An 18,609-nucleotide genomic window follows, 5' to 3' on the forward strand; every position below is an offset into this window, starting at 1 on the left:
AATGACTCTTTATGCATGTCGTCTATTATATTGAAAGTTCTTGTGATTTTAGACCATGTCTATTAACATACAAGCAGCAATGCCTTGAGACAAATTAAAAGTCATTTTAGAACAGAGATGATTTTACCTGCATATATGAGCAAGCTGACAAGAAAGACGTTCCGGAGCATCTTCGCATATGATCTCTAACCAGCCTGAAGAAAAAGCTTTGAGGATCTGAACTTCAGTGTTCCTCAGAAGGGTGTGGAGGTCTTCTTATAGAGCTCTGCATCGACCACAGGTGAACATTTCTTTCCAACCACAAACCACAGACGTAAAGATAGTTTAAAAAAAACAAAAAAGGGGAATTGTGAGTAATACTCTGATAAAATACTTTGTTGGCATTCTTTGTGAAAAGTTGCGATGTTACTAATTAAGAGTTGGTAAACCAACTTTGACTGTACAGATTTTATCAAATAAAGTGTATATATCAAACATAACTTTTACTTCTGTCTTCTGCTGAAAAAGTGCTCAAGATGGCCATTTTAATTACCAGCAGGCTGGTTTTGTCAAGACCGCACAGAACAATGATCCAGCACTACTTGCAGGGTTTTAACCTATAACCTTTCAGTTACTAGCTCAGAACGTGAGGCCATATATCATCTCAAGAACAAGAGAAACTACAACTCAAAATATCACACCCACACAACCACACAAAATACCACACAATTGTACTACAATTGGTACAGAAAATTAAAAATTTAATGACAAAAATTTGTACAAACACAAATCACCTTAAAAGTCACTTATGGGGGTTGTCTGCATCACTAACTATGCCAGATACAAGGCATCTTTTTGGGATTGTGTTAAATGGCTGATGAACACGTTTTCTTGGATGGTGGTGTGTAGGAAAGGTCAAGGATGTCATCATGGGGAATGTGTCGCCTCAAATCTTCTAAAAGATCTGTAAGGCGACCAGTTACTGAATCTAGAAATGTCCCATCCTGTACGTGGCATGTCAAATCAGATATCTCCTTTAACAAGGTAGCACATTTCTCCCTTTTTTCTGCTTTAACACTGGGGGTGATCAGGATGGTCTCTGAGGGAGCAGCAGGAGATGGACTTCTCTCTGGACTGGAAGTGCAGCTGTCTCCCTCTGGACTATTATTGTTCTCCTGATTCTTCTTCAGAAGCTCTTCAACTTGAAGATCAGCAGAAGTCAGAGGAACTGTCCTAGAGTGTCCCAGGCAAACCTCGTCAAATGTGAAGAGAGGGTTGTTCCTGTACGCAGTGCTCAAATTCTCCCAACTCCATCCAGGAACTAAGGTAAAAACAGCACAGAAATGCTGGCATGGGAGAAGATGTCTCCGCCAGTCCATGCAAGTACATGAAGGCATCTCGTCGCCTTTACCAAAGTTCACCAGATGTTCTTCCTGTGAAATCTGACTGTGAACACTGAAGACGTTCTCCCCAGCAGATGTTATGTCTCTTGCATTAAAGAGCAGCGACTCTTGGTGCCTTTTCATGATGTGTTGAGCCATAATTCTTGGTCTATCTCTTAGAAAACAAGGCACATTTCCGCTGTATTTGCGTGAGACACTTGAGCATTTGGTATTTAATTCAACGTATCTGTATATGGAAAACAAGACTTTTAGTTAGCCAAATTCATGTTTAGTTTCCAAATCATTGAATGAATCTCAAAAAAACATGTCTAGGTCATATTATAGCAACATTTCTTTCTTCTGGGTTACGGTAAAATATGACAGCCGAATTTGAATTTCCACAACAATCAAGTTCTTACTTTTGATAGGATTTTGGCAGGAAGTCTCTCATAATGACTATTAGTGTTTCGCTCAGGCTGCAGTTTCTGTGACCTTTAAGGTATGAATGCTTCAGGACATCCTTTTGTCTTTCAACACCTTTATTTGTGAAGATGGCCACATTCAGGTTTTTATTTCTGAACACATTTACCCATCTCTATTTTCAGGAAACAGAAGAGAATAATATACGTCATACTAGTTTTCTGAAAACATTTACCCATCTCTAGTTCAGGAAACACAAGAGCATAATATGCGTCATACTAGTTTTCACACCATCCTTACCGATCATAAATAGAACCGACAGAGAAGTAATACGCTTACCTCTGCATGACAAAGCCATTTGCTGAGAAACCTTCTCAGTTTCTCGTTTGACCGCCAGTCTGGATGTTGTTGAAGGGTAACAGTGCTGTTCTCAAAGTCCTCATTGGTCTGAGAATCTGCAATAGCCCGTAGAAGATTAAGAACCTTTTCCTGACATGTCACACCATTTTCCTTTTTCCTTGTCCACTCCATCCATGCCTTTTCTCTGTGAAGATCACAGAGGAGCACTTTAGAACCTATAATGACAAAGACGTTGTTCACTCGTCAGATCCAATATTTTACAGATTTTGTTGTGTCCATCTTCTCATGCGGCTCATAATTCAATGCAAGAGCCTGCACAACTACAAGGTTGGGTGGTCGTAAACGAGTAATTTAACATTCAGATGTTATGGCCTTCAACATTTCTAAAATCAAGAACTGAAATATATATAGTATTAATCACTCTTGCTCCTATTACTCATATGACACACAGGAATTTACATATTTTTACTAAACTTCACCTGAAGTGATATTCAATTTTCCTCTAAATTCTGAACATCGTATTTCGAACAGCATTTAAAAGTGGTCCAAAATCTGAGAAGACATTTTTTATATTTTTCTTAAAAAAAGTATCTACTAACAGCAATATTATAATCAAATGATCTAATCATGAACATTATGCCCGAAATGACATTTCCAATTAAAGGGGACCTATTATGCCCCTTTTTACAAGATGCAATATAAGTGTCCCCAGAAAGTGTTTGTGAAGTTTGAGCTCAGGATACCCACAGATCATTTATTATGCCATGTTGTACATGCCCATTTTTGGGCATTTACAAACCAACAAAACATTTGATTATCCCTATCACGCTAACTTGACATTGCTGTTCTTTGTCATCATGAAAGTTTATTATTTGCATGCATTTCACACTAGGCAGGGCTGCCTTGAACCAAGCTCGAGTGCGATTGTCCCCCCATCCCCACTCCCCCGCTGGCCTGCACTCACATTGCACTTAATGCCTTTTTTGACACATACTCAGTGCGTGTTGCAGTATGTATGCGATGCAGGAGCAGCACACGCTATTGTGCTTTCACATATGACGTGTTTGCAGTGCGCAACTGATCCGTGGCTGTATATCACATACACAACATTTACTTTATTTCAAATCGAAAAGTTGTTACTGAACATGGTTTGTCAGCATTGCGATTCTCCTATACACATCTTTCAACGTTTAATTCAATTCATTAATTTATATTTATATAGGCTAAAGCAATAGAATTGTATATTATGTTGCTCACGTAAGTGGCAAAACATTTAAACAGACTATATGTTAAAATCACAAAATTTTAAAACTTACAACATACAAAAACAGCCGACTCCTGTCTTTTAAACGGATAAACATGTACAGCTTTTTTACAAACTTCTAAAAGTACCTTTAAACACCTCCACAAGAGCACTGATTTCCACCTCACAGAAGTCCACCAGGAAGTGTGATGGATTCCAGTCTGAATTCCACTTCTGAAACACCTTCAAGGCTTCTGCTATGTCTTCTTTAGTCTTTGTCTGAGTGACAAACACTCCAACAGCAGCATAGCTGACATTCGTCCTCACCCACAGAAAGAAGAGCGGCAGTGAATTTCTGTGAGGCAGAGACAAGTAAATCGTTTTGAGATTTTTAGATGCCACGGACCCCCAAATATGATCATCCTCATGAGAGAAACCCCCATCCAATAGTTTAAAAGGCAGTTATATATTTTCAAGTATAAAAACCCAAATAATACTGTGGACAAATTAATATTATAAACGTATTGATTATGTTACATTGCGTTTTTATTTCTATTCTCTGTAGTTCTGTACTGTTATATGTATTATTTAATTCAAAATGTATTTATTTTTATAGTTATATTTTATAAATGTTATTTATTTTAATCAAATGTTTATTTAATAATTTAATTCAAAATGTATTTATTTTAATCATTTTTGTAGTTTAATCATTTTTTTTTTTGTTTATTTAGTTAATTTTTTTTTTTTATTACAGATTTTTTTTATTCGCTTTGGTACTATTTTCACATCTAAAGTGTACATTTTCAAAACTCTTAGTACAAAAATCCTGATCTCATGCTCTCATTCTAGTTGTACATATTTTCATTCTACATAAACACTGTTTCAAAACACAAGATCATCGTGATATGTAATGAGAACATTTGGTTTAATCAGTGAAATACAACACATGATTTTACATTACAGTATGTATGCCACATGATACTGTAACCAGATTACCATGGTAGAGACTGCCACATTACTGTAACTCACTACAGTATAGATTCAGTCATATGGCACAGTGAGAACATTTACTGTGTTGGCAGCAAACTGTTCTAGCACGAAACCTCATAGGCATTTCATCACACCTTTTGATAATACACTGAATAGACTATTACAAACATTATGGATTTTATGCCAGTTCTGTAAGTTAGGTAATGTAAGTGTATTTTCTAATGTGGCATCTGTGGCCTGTGTAACTAATTATTTCAGCAACAAGGGTGATTTGAAACATGTATCTTGCATTGTTTGCTACTGAATGAACTGATTGTTAAAAGTACTAAACTGAAAGAAGATCATACTGTTGTGTTTCAGTGATTAAACCAAATGTTCTCATTACATATCACAATGATCTTGTGTTTTGAAACAGTGATTATGTAGAATAAAAATTTGTACAACTAGAATGAAAGCATGAATCAGGTTTTGAAAGAATGACTAGCTGTGTTACAAGTGCAATCAGTTTGGATTTTTGAAAATGTACACCTTACTTGTGAAAATAGTACCAAAGCATTATGAAACATTGAAACATTTATAAAGATGAAACACTTATTTTGTGATGTGAAAAGGATACTTTGCTATACTTTACTGTACTAACACAATTGAAAATATGCTGAATATGTACTTTTGATGATCTGCTGTGATATTAGTACTAAGAATTTTGAAAATTTACCAATTGCTTGTGAAAATTGCACCAAAGCAATTAAAAAAAAACAATTTATTATTTTTATATTTTTTACACTGCTTTTATCTAAGCATTTCCATGGCCCCCCTAGCACTCCCTTGTGGCCCTCTAGGGGTCAAGTCATTTAAATTTCCTTTATTTATAAAGCACTTTATTCAATACAGATTCAAAGCAGCTTTACAGTAATAAACAGGAAAGTAATAATGATCAATGAAAACAAAGACAATTCCATTCTGCTGTAAAGCAGCTCTAAAAAGACTATTGTCATTATTCAGCTGAAGTCAGTTTAGTGTTGATTCAGTTCAGTTCAATAATGGTGTAAAGTACATCAATTATGAAATGAGTTCAATTCTATGGAAATTTTTTTCCCGCCACTGAATAAAGTAAAAAACGTAATTGTGACCTTTTAAATCTCAAAATCCTGATTTTTTTTTTTTTTGCAATTGCAAGTTATAAAGTTAGAATTGCGCAATATAAACTCGCAATTGCATTATAAAGTCAGAATTGCGAGATATAAACTCGCAATTGCATGATATAGGCTAAATTCGCAATTGCATTATAAAGTCAGAATTGCAAGATATAAGCTTGTAATTGCGTTATAAAGTCAGAAATGCAGATATAAACTCGCAATTGCGTTATAAACTCAAAATTGCGAGATATAAACTCGCAACTGTGTTATAAAGTCGGAATTGTGAGACAAACTCACAATTGTGAGTTTTAAAGTCGGAATTGTGAGATAAACTTAGAATTGCGAGATTTAAACTCAGATTTGCAAATCATAAAGTCAGAATTGCAAGATATAAAGTCAGAATTGCAAATCATAAAGTCAGAATTGCGAGATATAATCTCGGAATTGTAAGTTATACTGTATTGTCAAAAGTATTGGGACACCCCTCCAAATCATTGAATTCAGGTGTTTCAATCATTTCCATGGCCACAGGTGTATAAAATCAAGCTCCTGGCTCCTGGGCATGCAGACTGCTTCTACAAACATTTGTGAAAGAATGGGTCGCTCTCAGGAGCTCAGTGAATTCAAGCGTGGTACCGTGATAGGTTGCCACCTGTGCAATAAGTCCATTTGTGAAATTTACTCACTACTAAATATTCCACGGTCAACTGTAAGTGGTATCATAACAAAGTGGAAGCAATTGGGAACAACAGCTACTCAGCCACGAAGTGGCAGGCCACGTAAAATCACAGAGCAGGGTCAGCGCATGCTGAGGCGCACAGTGCACAGAAGTCGCCAAGTTTCTGCAGAGTCAATAGCTACAGACCTCCAAACTTCGTGTGGCCTTCAGATTAGCTCAAGAACAGTGCGTAGAGAGCTTCATGGAATGGGTTTCCATGGCTGAGTAGCTGTATCCAAACATCACCAAGTGCAATGCAAAGCTTCGGATGCAGTGGTGTAAAGCAAGCCGCCACTGGACTCTAGAGCAGTGGAGACGTGTTCTCTGGAGTGACGAATCACGCTTCTCTGTCTGGCAATCCGATGGACGAGTCTGAGTTTGGCGGTTGCCAGGAGAACGGTACTTGCCTGACTGCATTGTGCCAAGTGTAAAGTTTGGTGGGGGGGGGGATTATGGTGTGGGGTTGTTTTTCAGGGGTTGGGCTTGGCCCCTGAGTTCCAGTAAAAGGAACACTTAATGCTTCAGCGTACCAAGACAATTTGTACAATTTCATCCTCCCAACTTTGTGGGAACAGTTTGGGGATGGCCCCTTCCTGTTCCAACATGACTGCACACCAGTGCACAAAGCAATGTCCATAAAGACAAGGATGAGCGAGTTTGGTGTGGAGGAACTTGACTGGCCTGACCTCAACCCGACAGAACACCTTTGGGATGAATTAGAGCGGAGACTGCGAGCCAGGCCTTCTCGCCAACATCACTGCCTGACCTCACAAATGCGCTTCTAGAAGAATGGTCAAAAATTCCCATAAACACACTCCTAAACCTTGTGGAAAGCCTTCCCAGAAGAGTTGAGGCTGTCGGAATAGTCGGAATTGTGAGATATAAACTCGCAATTGCACTATAACATCAGAATCGCAAGATATAAACTTGCAATTGCGTTATAAAGTCAGAATTGCAGATATAAACTCAAAATTCGTTATGAACTCTAAATTGCAAGATATAAACTAGCAATTGTGAGATAAACTTAGAATTGCGAGATTTAAACTTGCAATTCACAGTTATAAAGTCAGAATTGCGCAATATAAATTCGCAATTGTGGGAAAAAAAAGGCAGAATTGCGAGATGTAAACTTGCAACTGTGAGAAAAAAAATAATAATCAGAATTGTGAGATAAAAAGTCGGAATTATCTTTTTCATTTTTATTTTTATTTATTTATTTTTTTTAATTTCCGTGGCAGAAACAAGCTTCCATACAATTCAGCTATAAAAAAAAGCAGCTTTGCAGAAAAGTGATGTAATCATCCAGTTCAGTTCAGCTGTCATTTGATAAGTGTCCTTGCAGTCAAATCAATAATATTGCTGAATATTAAGTGTCCTCAACTAAGCAAGCCAGTCCCGGACCCCAGTTTGAAAACCCCTGCACTACTACACATTAAATGACATTAAATGCACCAACACACCTGCCCGCTTGATAGGTTTCATCCAGTAAGCACACATGCTGTCCATACAGTAACATAAGCCTCCTTTGCCATGGCATCTGCAAGCACAGCAACATCTTCACCACAGTACCATCCTCCTCCTCCTGAGAGGGTCTGTACTCAGTGGCACAGCCCTCTTCCTTCCATGTGCTTACCAAGGCCTACAACGTATAACCTATCAATTAATCACTTTGAATCAGTTTTGAATATAATAAAATTCCTGCAAGGCTGCAACATAAAACATAATCAGTGTTCAAAGAACATGAACATGAAATCCAAATTGACTTTACATTCTCTTGTGAATGAGTCATTCGTGCATGTTATTCCAAAGAACAAAAACGTCTTTGTAATTTTTCTTCGAAATATTTCAACCTTCTCCACCTACAGTACAACGTCATCACCATTCCAACTCCTGGTGGATAAACTCAAATCCCACCCCACATTTTTTGTGCATTATGTTTAACTTGGAAATACATCATATTACAGAAGTAAAAATGTTTTGAATGTGGTTTCATGTTGACCTTGCATATCACAGTTTATTTGTAACAGCACCTCAATCAGGTGTCAGTCTTTACCTGTAGATTATGATGGTCTACACTGGACTTCCAGTTTCCTGCCTTGACCTTTTTTATGATGTTCCAAATGTCTCTTGATTCCTGGAAGTTCAAGCAGAATAAAATGACAATACACAACATTTTCTTGTTTTTAAAAGAAATCTCCTACGCTCACTAAGGCTGCGGTTATTTTATCAAAAATACAGTAAAACTAAACATATTTTAAAATATAATTATTTCTGTAATGGCAAAGCTGAATTTTCAGCATCATCACACCAGTCTTCAGTGTCACAAGATCCTTCAGTGCTGCTAAATATTTTTGTGGAAACCGTGATACATGTTTTTCAGTATTCTTTAATGAATAGAAAGTTCAAAAGAACAGCATGTATTTGAAATAGAAATCTTCTGTAACATTACAAATGTCTTTACTGTCACTTTAGATCAATTTAAGGCATCCTTGCTGAATAAAAGTATTAATTTCTTTCAGAAAAAAAACTAAAATAACTAAAGAACAAAAGCAAAACTTTCGACCCCAAACTTTTGAACAGTACTGTATTATTTGAAACATTTTTGTTAAAGAGAGCAAAACTCATTGGCAACAATTGAACAATCAAAAGTTACATTTTTTTAAAAAAAGTTGAAAGTTAAATCTGTCATAACTTCTACAATTCCTGCTACAAACGATTTTGGCAATCCTATAAGATCATTACAAATTACACTGTATGACATGGATCTAATAAACTTCAGTATGACATATATGTAGACTGTACAATGAGGACACCTACTGAATCGTAGGCTACGACGCAAGTTAGTATAGAAGAATAAAACGTCATCAGCATGCGCTAGTGGTAAACAAATAGAGCAAGATGAATCACACTTTGACAGTTGTGGTTTTTATGTGCGCTGAAAAAAAAGAGGAGGAAGCGAAAGAGGAGAATATGGACTGACACGGTCATGGCTAGAGTTTGAGTAGAGTTAGAGTAGTTTTAAGTTTTAGTGCCATGTTGTGTTGATCAATACGTAATATGTTGCATTTTTATTGGCTAGTCAGTAGACGTAGGTCGTAGTAGCAAACACACTGTGAGATGATCATGCTAAATTTCTGATACTTTTACAAATTATTGCAGGCTATCTTTGGTCGCAAGACCGTGACAATGGTCGTCTTTGAACCGCTCTCACTGTATGACAGGAGCCACGATCACAGAAGTTGCCACGATTGGTCATCTTTAGTTAGGGACAACCCAAAATCATACAAGGTGTACAATTAGGCACAAACCTTTCCATCAATGGGGTGGTTTTGATGCTCCTTAATATCTGGGAAACTGGCTGCAAACATTTCTTCTGTGCACACACGCTTTGGATCTAGTCTTAGTGCTTCTCTAACAGCTGATGACTTTTCTCGTTTCTGGTATGGGTTATCTTCAGTTATCTGGCAACACAAACACCACAAAAAAAACACAAAAATACTTTAACTGTTTCCATGAAATTTGTCTGACACTTAATGCGAAAGCGTTGTATTAGACAATTTCATACATTTCAGATTATTTTGTATCCAAATGCAGTCAAAAATGTGATGTTGACACAAATGTTATACTGATCTGACAGTATTAAATGTTTTACCTTATACTCAGGAAACCTTACAATATGAATCACATTTATGGTCGCAGGACAACCCATTTTTTTTGTTGGTTGCATCAAGCGTCTTGTTTTAAGGTATGAATATTCATGACCTTGTGCCTGAACCAGAAGACAAGACATACAGCATAAATGTCATATTAGATATATGAGGTCAGTGAAAAAATGATCAGACATTTGTGTGAGAAGCTCTTACTTTACTCTCCTGACGTCTTTGTTTGGCTTTGGCGTGCTTGTCTCTTCCTTGGTGACATACGTATGTCTTTTTCCCAATAATCTTAAAAGGCACACCATTGAACGGCACAATCTTCACTTCCCACTGCAGCTGTTTTTCCACTGTCATATCTACATTGGGAATAAAACACAAAGAAGAAGAAATTTGAGTGGAGCTGTACAGTTGCCATGCCAAGTGGTTGCTAGGGCAATGCAAGGTGTTCCTAGTGGTTGTTAGGGCACTGGACAAGATAACTGATGACACAAAAGAAATATTCAACAGATAAATCAGTTATCAAGATAGTGTTTATAGTTGCAGTCCTAGTAATTAGTTGCAATACGGTTGCTAGAAGGTTTGGGGCACTGATAATGCGTTGCTAGTGTGTTCTTGTTTGTTGCTAGGTGATTTTTGTTCATGTCAATGTATGGTTCATGTAATTCAATGTAGGTCTAAAGCGGTTTTACCTGTTTTAATCCAATAGTTTAGAAAAGCACTAAATGTGCAGGACAAGTTGCGCGCCAAAAAATATCTAGAGTTGGGGGTACTTCTGAGTATGAGCAACATATTAAACATCATTAAAACATAAAACTTGAGATGACATGTCTTTTAAAACGTACCACTTTTCCCAAATGCACGATCGCTCTTCAAAACGATAAACTTTGTGTTCGTGTCCTCCTCATACTGCTGAAGACATGTATTGAAATCTTCAAGACACTCAAAGGTTTCAACGCTCCCCATTATTTTATATTAGTGAGAAGGATCGCAGCAAGATGGTAACCACCAAAGACGGTAACCTTCATACTGTGAAAGTCTCGCGATACCCTAACCACTGCGCTTATCTGCAAACAGTGTACTCTCGCGATAATTTCTGTGTCTAGCGTTCTAATGGTGTAAAATCGTTAAAAACAGAAGCAGATAATTAATAACCAACTAGATAAATAATTAGAAACAATATAAACTAATTCGGTCCCGTATGTGACATCACGAACAAGTGCCGAGGACCTCAGTCAATGTGCCCTCCTCTCCAGAAGGTGGCGAAGAGGACACATTTGGCTTGATCTCCTAGTGCAGAAGAAGAAACAGACATCTAACGACGATGGTGAGCCAGCAAATTTCACTTCTTTTCTTTTTTAAATTGTTTATTTAAATATATATTTAAAATATTTGTATTTGTGGTCTAGAAATGAATTATACATACATATTTAGAACTTTTGGGCATTTGTCTCAATTGGAGTGCTTGTTAGTCAGTAAAGCAGGGAAGTTAGCTTTTAGTGTACGTTAGCTTATAAACAATGTAATTTATGTAGTATTTAAAAAGGGAATAAATATATGATTAATATTGTCAGGTCATTCTTGTAATTATATTCACATATCATTACTCATTGGTATTGGTATTAAGGCAAAATTGAAGTCATTCAGCATAAAGCTAAGGATAATAAATTTATGCCACATATCTATCTATCTGTCTGTCTGTCTATCTATCTATCTGTCTATCTATCTATCAAATATATAAATAGGCAAAATATAGTCATTGTAGATGATGGATATCATAAATTAAATGAGTGTTTTATTTCACAGGGTCAAAGTCAGAGTGGAGGACAAGGCCCTGGTGGAGGGAAGAAGGATGACAAGGCGAGTATTTATTTCACAGATATTCTCACTACTATTAAATTGTTCATAAAAACAACATGAAAAGAGTCTGAAGAGATTTGTCTTGGAGAAATGTAGTAATTTATGCTGCCTTCATGTGCTCTCGGAGTTATTGTAAATAATGTGTAAATAAATTGTAAATAAATCCTTGGTAAAAATTGCACATGAACGCCCTCCCAATTTTCGAAACTTGAAAGCGATGAGCCCCTAATCATGACTTCAGAAGTGGGAATTATCAAATATCCGATAGCACGTGAATGCAGCATTAAAACAGCAGGAATTGCCTGCTGATTATTAATTTCTGTGCATTTAATTTTAGGATAAGAAAAAGAAATATGAGCCACCCATTCCTACAAGAGTTGGGAAAAAGAAGAAGAAAGTGAAGGGACCAGATGCTGCTAGCAAACTCCCTTTGGGTAAAATAAACATTGTTATACCTTGACCAAACCTGATGAGAGGCTTATACATGAACAATAGTGATTCATAAAATCATGAGGTGTCACTGTCATTTTTTCCTCAGTCACTCCACACACACAGTGCAGACTGAAACTCCTCAAACAAGAGAGAATTAAAGACTATCTGCTGATGGAGGAGGAGTTCATCAGGAACCAGGAGCAGATGAAACCATTGGAGGAGAAACAGGAGGTGCAACACAACTTTTATTGTGTCTTATCTCATATATATATATATATATATATATATATATATATATATATATTTTTTTTTTCCCCCCCATTATATTTAGTATATTTTTGATGGTTCACTCAAAAATGAAAATTCTGTCATCATTTACTCACCCACATGTCGTTCCAAATCCATAAGACTTGTTCATCTTTGGAACACATATGAAAAGAAATCTTGAGAAATTTCTGTCCTTCAATTGAAAGTTTATTCACCCCAAACTTGATTCAAAAAGAAATCATAAAATAAATCCATATGAATCGAGCGGTTTATTTCAAGTCTTCTGAAGACACACAGTTTTATATGATGAACAGATTGAATTTTGGCTTTTATAAAAATAAAAGAATTAAAAATAAAATTTTACATAAAAATATTGATTAGCGAACATAAACAGAAGCTCAACCGTACTTGCTTGATGCGTGAGAACAAACGTCATTGGTTCTTGCGGAAGCTCAAATATGCTGCGTAATACACAAGAATGAATGTCATTGATTCTCATACTTGAGCTTCCTTGACCAAATTTGAATGTTGTAAACATTGTTCGAAATATGTTCATGTCTCTTGAGAACACTTGGATTAAACTGCTCAATTCATATGGCTTTATTCTACGATCTCTTTAATATTTTAAAGTGTTTTTGGGTCAATAGACTTTTAATAGAGGGACAGAAATCTCTCAGATTTCATTAAAAATATCTTCATTTATTTTGGATTTGGAACAACATGAGAGTGATTAATTGATGACAGAATTTTAATTTTTGGGTGAACTAACCCTTTAAGTCTAGAAACAAATCAAGATAAATATCATGCCCATCCCTAAACATAATGTTTTGTTTTATAGGAGGAGAGATCTAAAGTGGATGATCTCAGAGGGACGCCCATGTCAGTGGGAACTCTGGAGGAAATCATTGACGATAATCATGCCATTGTGTCGACTTCAGTGGGCTCTGAACATTATGTCAGCATTCTGTCATTTGTAGATAAAGATCTTCTAGAGCCCGGCTGCTCTGTGTTACTGAACCACAAGGTTGGTGAAAGTCTTTAAAATCACTGAAGACCTTTAGAAACTGGAAGATAATAGGCATAAATATTGACTTATTTACTTGGTTTTATTTGACTACAGAAATCAATTTTATTACAAAATTTTTATTATGCCATATAGTTGTTTTTATGCATTCATTGTATTAGTTTCGTAATTAAATTTAAGTGATGTGAATGTTTGCAGGTTCATGCAGTAATCGGGGTGCTGATGGATGACACGGACCCTCTGGTGACTGTAATGAAAGTAGAAAAGGCCCCACAGGAGACATACGCAGACATTGGAGGTCTGGACAACCAGATTCAAGAAATCAAGGTAACTGATCAGACTTGCCATAAAATGGATTATTTATTATTTATTTATTTATTTATTTATTTATGGTTTATTTGAATAGGGACAGATACGATGTACATAGATAAAACTGAAACAATAGCCATCCAATGCAAGTGTCATAGTGCTTATAGCGAAAGCTAATTTGCAACACTCGTCCCTAGAAGGGCCTTTATAAACCAGCGGTATTCAAATCCGGACTGCAGGACGTAATTTCGCCATTTTACTGTTTCTACAGTTTAAAGTGAGCAAAACGTAAAAACAATGGAGCGGTTCACACCACTAGCGCTCAAGGTCGGTAATGGTAGTGATCTTTCGGCGTTATATTTTCATCTAGAGCCAAACATGCTTCATTCAAGCTCTTTCCATTCCGCGCGTTGCTTCTCTCCCCCACTAAAGCACCACATTAAGAGCTGCAGATGACACGGTTATTTTAACAACAGTAGCAGAAACATGGTGAGCCGCAAAATAGATACTTTCGCTAAAACACTGCAGAAAACGAGAATCTGTCATACAGATGACCCTGATCGTTTAACTAAACCATCTTTTCCAACACATTTAGCATTATTAATCAGCATATCAAGAGCATTTCATAATAAACAATGTTATCATTTGGAGGATTATTTAGAGACAAGGGAAGACAAAAAAACTTACTAGTTAATTTTGTTTTGTGCACATGATGAGAGTTTTCATTATTAGATTATGTACGTTGTTTTTTTTTTTTGTTTTTTTTTAATAGTAGTTCATTACTTTGAGCTAAAAATAAAAATGGTCCATACTTTTCTTAATAGGTGGGAGAAATCTTTACTCTTTTTTTTGGTAAATATTGCTAAAATTCTTAGACATCACTGCTTTTTTTTTGTTATACATTCCCCAATGAAAATGTATAACATTTGCAAAAAAGTATTGTGGGGACCTCCACTGGGAAGGAAATATAGAGACTAGACCTCTTGGAACTTTAATTGAATACCCCTGCTGTAAACCTTAAAACTAATAATTGTTTTATGTATCTTTTTTTTAACATGACTTTTAAAATTTAACTGAGAATCTAAAATCATTCCTTAATATTTCTCCTCTGATATTTCAATAACCTCATCTTTAATTCTAGTATTTAAGGATACTGTCTCAGGTAGTTTTTAAAAAGAGAAACATATAGACTTTGTTCAAGCCAAGTCGACACTTTTTCTAAAGTTCTTATTAGCTTTTCATTTCAAAGTGCATTTCAAAAAGTATAATGTTTTTTAATTGCCGATTTTATCTCTGCCCACATGAACTTGATTATGTCAGCAAAAAAATTCTGAAGTAGACAGTCTATGAATCATGCAGAAGAACATTAGGAACATAAATCAGCAAATTACATGAAATCAAAATTAATTCCATGGCATGTTTGACATTATAGGAGTCTGTGGAGCTTCCCCTCACACATCCAGAGTATTATGAAGAGATGGGAATAAAGCCACCTAAAGGGGTTATTCTGTACGGTGCACCGGGAACAGGTCAGTCTGATGGGTCTCAAAACCCAATATCGCATTCATGTGATGGTTTTCTTAACTGGTTTCTTAAAATGTTGACATTACATATTCTGGGTGTACAGGCAAGACTCTTCTGGCAAAAGCAGTGGCGAACCAGACGTCTGCCACCTTCCTGAGAGTGGTGGGCTCAGAGCTTATTCAGAAATACCTGGGCGATGGTCCCAAACTTGTACGAGAGCTCTTCAGAGTGGCTGAGGAACACGCTCCGTCAATCGTTTTCATAGATGAGATCGACGCCATAGGCACAAAAAGGTGAGTCTAGGGATTTTGAAGCTCACGTTTTAGGCATTGTTTTTCATATTGGCTGGCTTTATTTACCATTTCATACCATTTTATGCACCATTTCATGCTTTTCATCTTCAGAAAGATTTTTTTTTCCTCCCCATATTGCATGAGAACTGTGTCTTGCTTAATAATGTGAAACAACCAAGTAGGTTTCCCATTTACCTAAGAAGACCTGGCAAGCTATTTATAAGAAGTCTCTTATGGTCACCAAGGCTGCATTTATTGGATCAAAAATACAGCAAAAACAGTACTTTTATGAAATATTATTACAAATTTAAATAGCTGTTCTTTATTTGAAAAATATATTTAAATGAAAATTCAACTTTGACATCACATGAATAAATTTCATGTGATGTCAATGTTGAATTTTCAGCATCATTATTCCAGTCTTTAGTGTCACATGATCCTTCAGAAATTATTCTAATATGCTGCTTTGCTGCGAAAGAAACATTTATCATCAATGTTGAAAACAGTTGCTGCTTAATATTGTTTTATGGAAACCGTGATACTTTTTTTCAGGATACTTTGATGAATAGAAAGTTCAAAGTTTATTTGAAATAGAATTTTATTATATTTAAATATACTCTTATTTACACATCATTCACTTATTCACACACACACAAAAAAAAAAATAAGATCAGAAAATTTGTATTATCCTTTAACGAGGCTGTTGGTAGAATTTGCAACTGACCCTGACAACATCTATGCTATATTGTATTTATATAGAACATACTATTGAATAGAAAACTCTTGCGCGACCACATGTGTGTATCTCAGGTACAGATTAGACTGTCTGTATGAACACTGATATTTGCTGTTGTTCTTCTGCACTGCAGGTATGAGTCTAATTCTGGAGGAGAGCGGGAGATCCAGAGAACAATGTTGGAGCTGCTAAACCAACTGGATGGATTTGACTCCCGCGGAGACGTTAAAGTCATCATGGCTACTAATAGGATAGAGACACTTGACCCAGCTCTCATTAGACCAGGTAAGCTGACTCATTCACTATGTTTATTTCTGCTGTGGGTTTCACATGCTAATTAAATCAAAGTGGACTCACTGGCCAGAGACAAACATCTGATGTCACAACCTTTAGTGTGGAGATTTTCAATTGTTTTAAAGTGCACATAACTACATTAAATATAATATATTACTTTGTATACTAAGAGTAGGTGTATCCTTTGTGTGATTCCACAGGTAGAATTGATCGTAAAATTGAGTTTCCGCTGCCGGATGAGAAGACCAAGCGCAGAATCTTTCAGATCCACACCAGCAGGATGACAGTAGCAGATGACGTGACTTTGGATGACCTCATCCTGGCTAAAGAGGACCTCTCCGGTGCTGACATCAAGGTAGCATCAAAGGCTTTTTTAAATTAAATAAAAGATGCATAATCTTATTTCTTTTGCAGCTAGATTACATGCACAAACAATTGCTGTATCCGAAACTGCATACTCTATTGTAAGTACTAGATTTGGTTTGAAACTTGGTTTGCAACCGTTAAAAGTATGCTCTATATAGTATATGAATGTGTGTAGTGTGAATGAAATTCGGCATGACAGTGACAATATCTGCCATATTGTCACTGTCATGTGACCTACGGCGTCAGTTGTCTCTTCACTGCCATTCACAAATCCTCTCCCATGGCCTCATGGGATATTGAAGAATCGCGGCGGTAGTAGTAAGTCATTCGGGTACTTTTTACCTACTGCTTAATGAATACGTGCATAATACTTCTCTTGCATACTGTTTTTCGCCTACTAAATAGTATGGAATTAGGCACAGGACACAGGGAATGCAGAAAAAGATGATAAAGTTAATTTTGCCTTGTCTGATGAATTTACACATTTTAGTTTAGGTTTAAAATGTGCTTAAAATATGAACTACAGTACAACTTGAACAAAGGCCACCAATAATTGTGAACAAATTTGTATATGCACTCTGTTGTACTTAATAGTGATTTAATGTGTTTTTCTTCCAGGCCATTTGCACAGAGGCAGGGCTGATGGCTCTGAGGGAACGGAGAATGAAAGTTACTAATGAAGACTTCAAGAAGTCGAAAGAGAACGTCCTGTACAAGAAGCAGGAGGGAACACCAGAGGGGCTCTACCTTTAACATGTCATTATCCTTTTGTTATTAACATCTATTCCTGATGTAACCCTCTGTTTTTCATTTGCTCAATGCCAATTAAATGTTTCAGTTCACTAAGCCTTTACTGAACTCATTGTCTCATGATTAGATCTAGAGATCCAGCTGTCATTGCCTAGGGATGTGTCAGACCTGTTTCCTAGTGATGCACTGAAATTTCCGAGTGGTGCAACCGAAAATAATTTTTGGAGGGCTGCAATCATTGACCGAAATGTTAATTAGCGCTTCACAGACGGCATGTTTTCACTGTGTCTATTTCAATTTCACAAGCTAATACATGTAATACATTTAGGGTTGCAAAATTCCGGGAATTTTCAAGGCTGGAAACTTTCCATGGGAATTAACGGGAATATATGGGAATAAACAGGGAATTGCAGGTTCACCTATAACAGGGAACTTAAATGTAGTTGGAAAAAAATCTTGCAGCATAATCTTGGTTAAAACAACCAGATTTTATGCAATTTCAGTTTATCAGTTTTTACCCTGCACATTCCTCAAACACATTCAACACAGCACACTACTTACTGCAGTGCTATCAAGGCCACACCCCCTACATGCACTGTGCATTCCTCCTTAACATGCACATTTGGTCAAATATACAGAAAAAATACAGTAATATTGTGAAATATTATTACAATTTAAAATAGTGGTTTTCTATTTTAATATATATTCAAATATAATTTATTTCTGTGATGCAAAGCTGAATTTTCAGCATCATTACTGCAGTCTTCAGTGTCACATGATCCTTCAGAAATCATTCTGATATGCTGATTTATTATCAATGTTAGAAACAGTTGTGCTGCTTTGTTAGAAAAGTTTTATTTTGAACAAATGCTG

General features: G+C 36.3%; 2 protein-coding genes across 5 annotated transcripts; one reads left to right on the plus strand and one right to left on the minus strand.

Moving 5' to 3' along the window:
* Positions 1–719: 719 nt before the first annotated feature.
* LOC127498220 (uncharacterized) lies at positions 720–10,988 on the minus strand. Of its 4 annotated transcripts, none has more exons than XM_051867329.1 (10): positions 10,727–10,936; positions 10,092–10,240; positions 9,881–9,997; positions 9,537–9,689; positions 8,282–8,362; positions 7,689–7,765; positions 3,534–3,739; positions 2,121–2,356; positions 1,781–1,956; positions 720–1,608 (listed from the first exon to the last, which is right to left on the minus strand). In XM_051867329.1, exons 1-10 carry the CDS (start codon positions 10,845–10,847, stop codon positions 846–848), a joined length of 2,079 nt encoding a protein of 692 aa, XP_051723289.1. In that variant the 5' UTR covers positions 10,848–10,936; the 3' UTR covers positions 720–845. The 4 variants fall into 4 exon arrangements, with proteins under 4 accessions (XP_051723289.1, XP_051723288.1, XP_051723290.1 ...); XM_051867328.1 differs by having other exon boundaries at positions 7,689–7,867; XM_051867330.1 differs by lacking the exon at positions 1,781–1,956 and having other exon boundaries at positions 7,689–7,867; positions 10,727–10,988.
* A 15-nt stretch (positions 10,989–11,003) lies between these two features.
* Positions 11,004–17,832, plus strand: psmc1a (proteasome 26S subunit, ATPase 1a). The gene is made up of 11 exons (XM_051867333.1): positions 11,004–11,208; positions 11,688–11,741; positions 12,079–12,175; positions 12,280–12,404; positions 13,279–13,464; positions 13,663–13,791; positions 15,206–15,302; positions 15,401–15,590; positions 16,460–16,611; positions 16,821–16,975; positions 17,605–17,832. Exons 1-11 carry the CDS (start codon positions 11,206–11,208, stop codon positions 17,737–17,739), a joined length of 1,323 nt encoding a protein of 440 aa, XP_051723293.1. The 5' UTR covers positions 11,004–11,205; the 3' UTR covers positions 17,740–17,832.
* The last annotated feature ends 777 nt before the right edge of the window (positions 17,833–18,609 follow it).

Source organism: Ctenopharyngodon idella, chromosome 17 (genome assembly GCF_019924925.1).
Source record: "Ctenopharyngodon idella isolate HZGC_01 chromosome 17, HZGC01, whole genome shotgun sequence".
NCBI lineage: Eukaryota > Metazoa > Chordata > Actinopteri > Cypriniformes > Xenocyprididae > Ctenopharyngodon > Ctenopharyngodon idella.

What these genes read in the sequence shown, in the direction of transcription:
- LOC127498220 (XM_051867328.1), bottom strand. Translation starts at nt 10,847, where the DNA reads ATGGGGAGCGTTGAAACCTTTGAGTGTCTTGAAGATTTCAATACATGT. An exon ending in TAGACCATCATAATCTACAG is followed by an intron (nt 7,868 to 8,281) that starts GTAAAGACTGAC and finishes TATACGTTGTAG; the next exon opens with GCCTTGGTAAGCACATGGAA. An exon ending in GAAACCTATCAAGCGGGCAG is followed by an intron (nt 3,740 to 7,688) that starts GTGTGTTGGTGC and finishes TCTGCCTCACAG; the next exon opens with AAATTCACTGCCGCTCTTCT.
- psmc1a (XM_051867333.1), top strand. An exon ending in ACCAGATTCAAGAAATCAAG is followed by an intron (nt 13,792 to 15,205) that starts GTAACTGATCAG and finishes TTGACATTATAG; the next exon opens with GAGTCTGTGGAGCTTCCCCT. An exon ending in CCCAGCTCTCATTAGACCAG is followed by an intron (nt 16,612 to 16,820) that starts GTAAGCTGACTC and finishes GTGATTCCACAG; the next exon opens with GTAGAATTGATCGTAAAATT.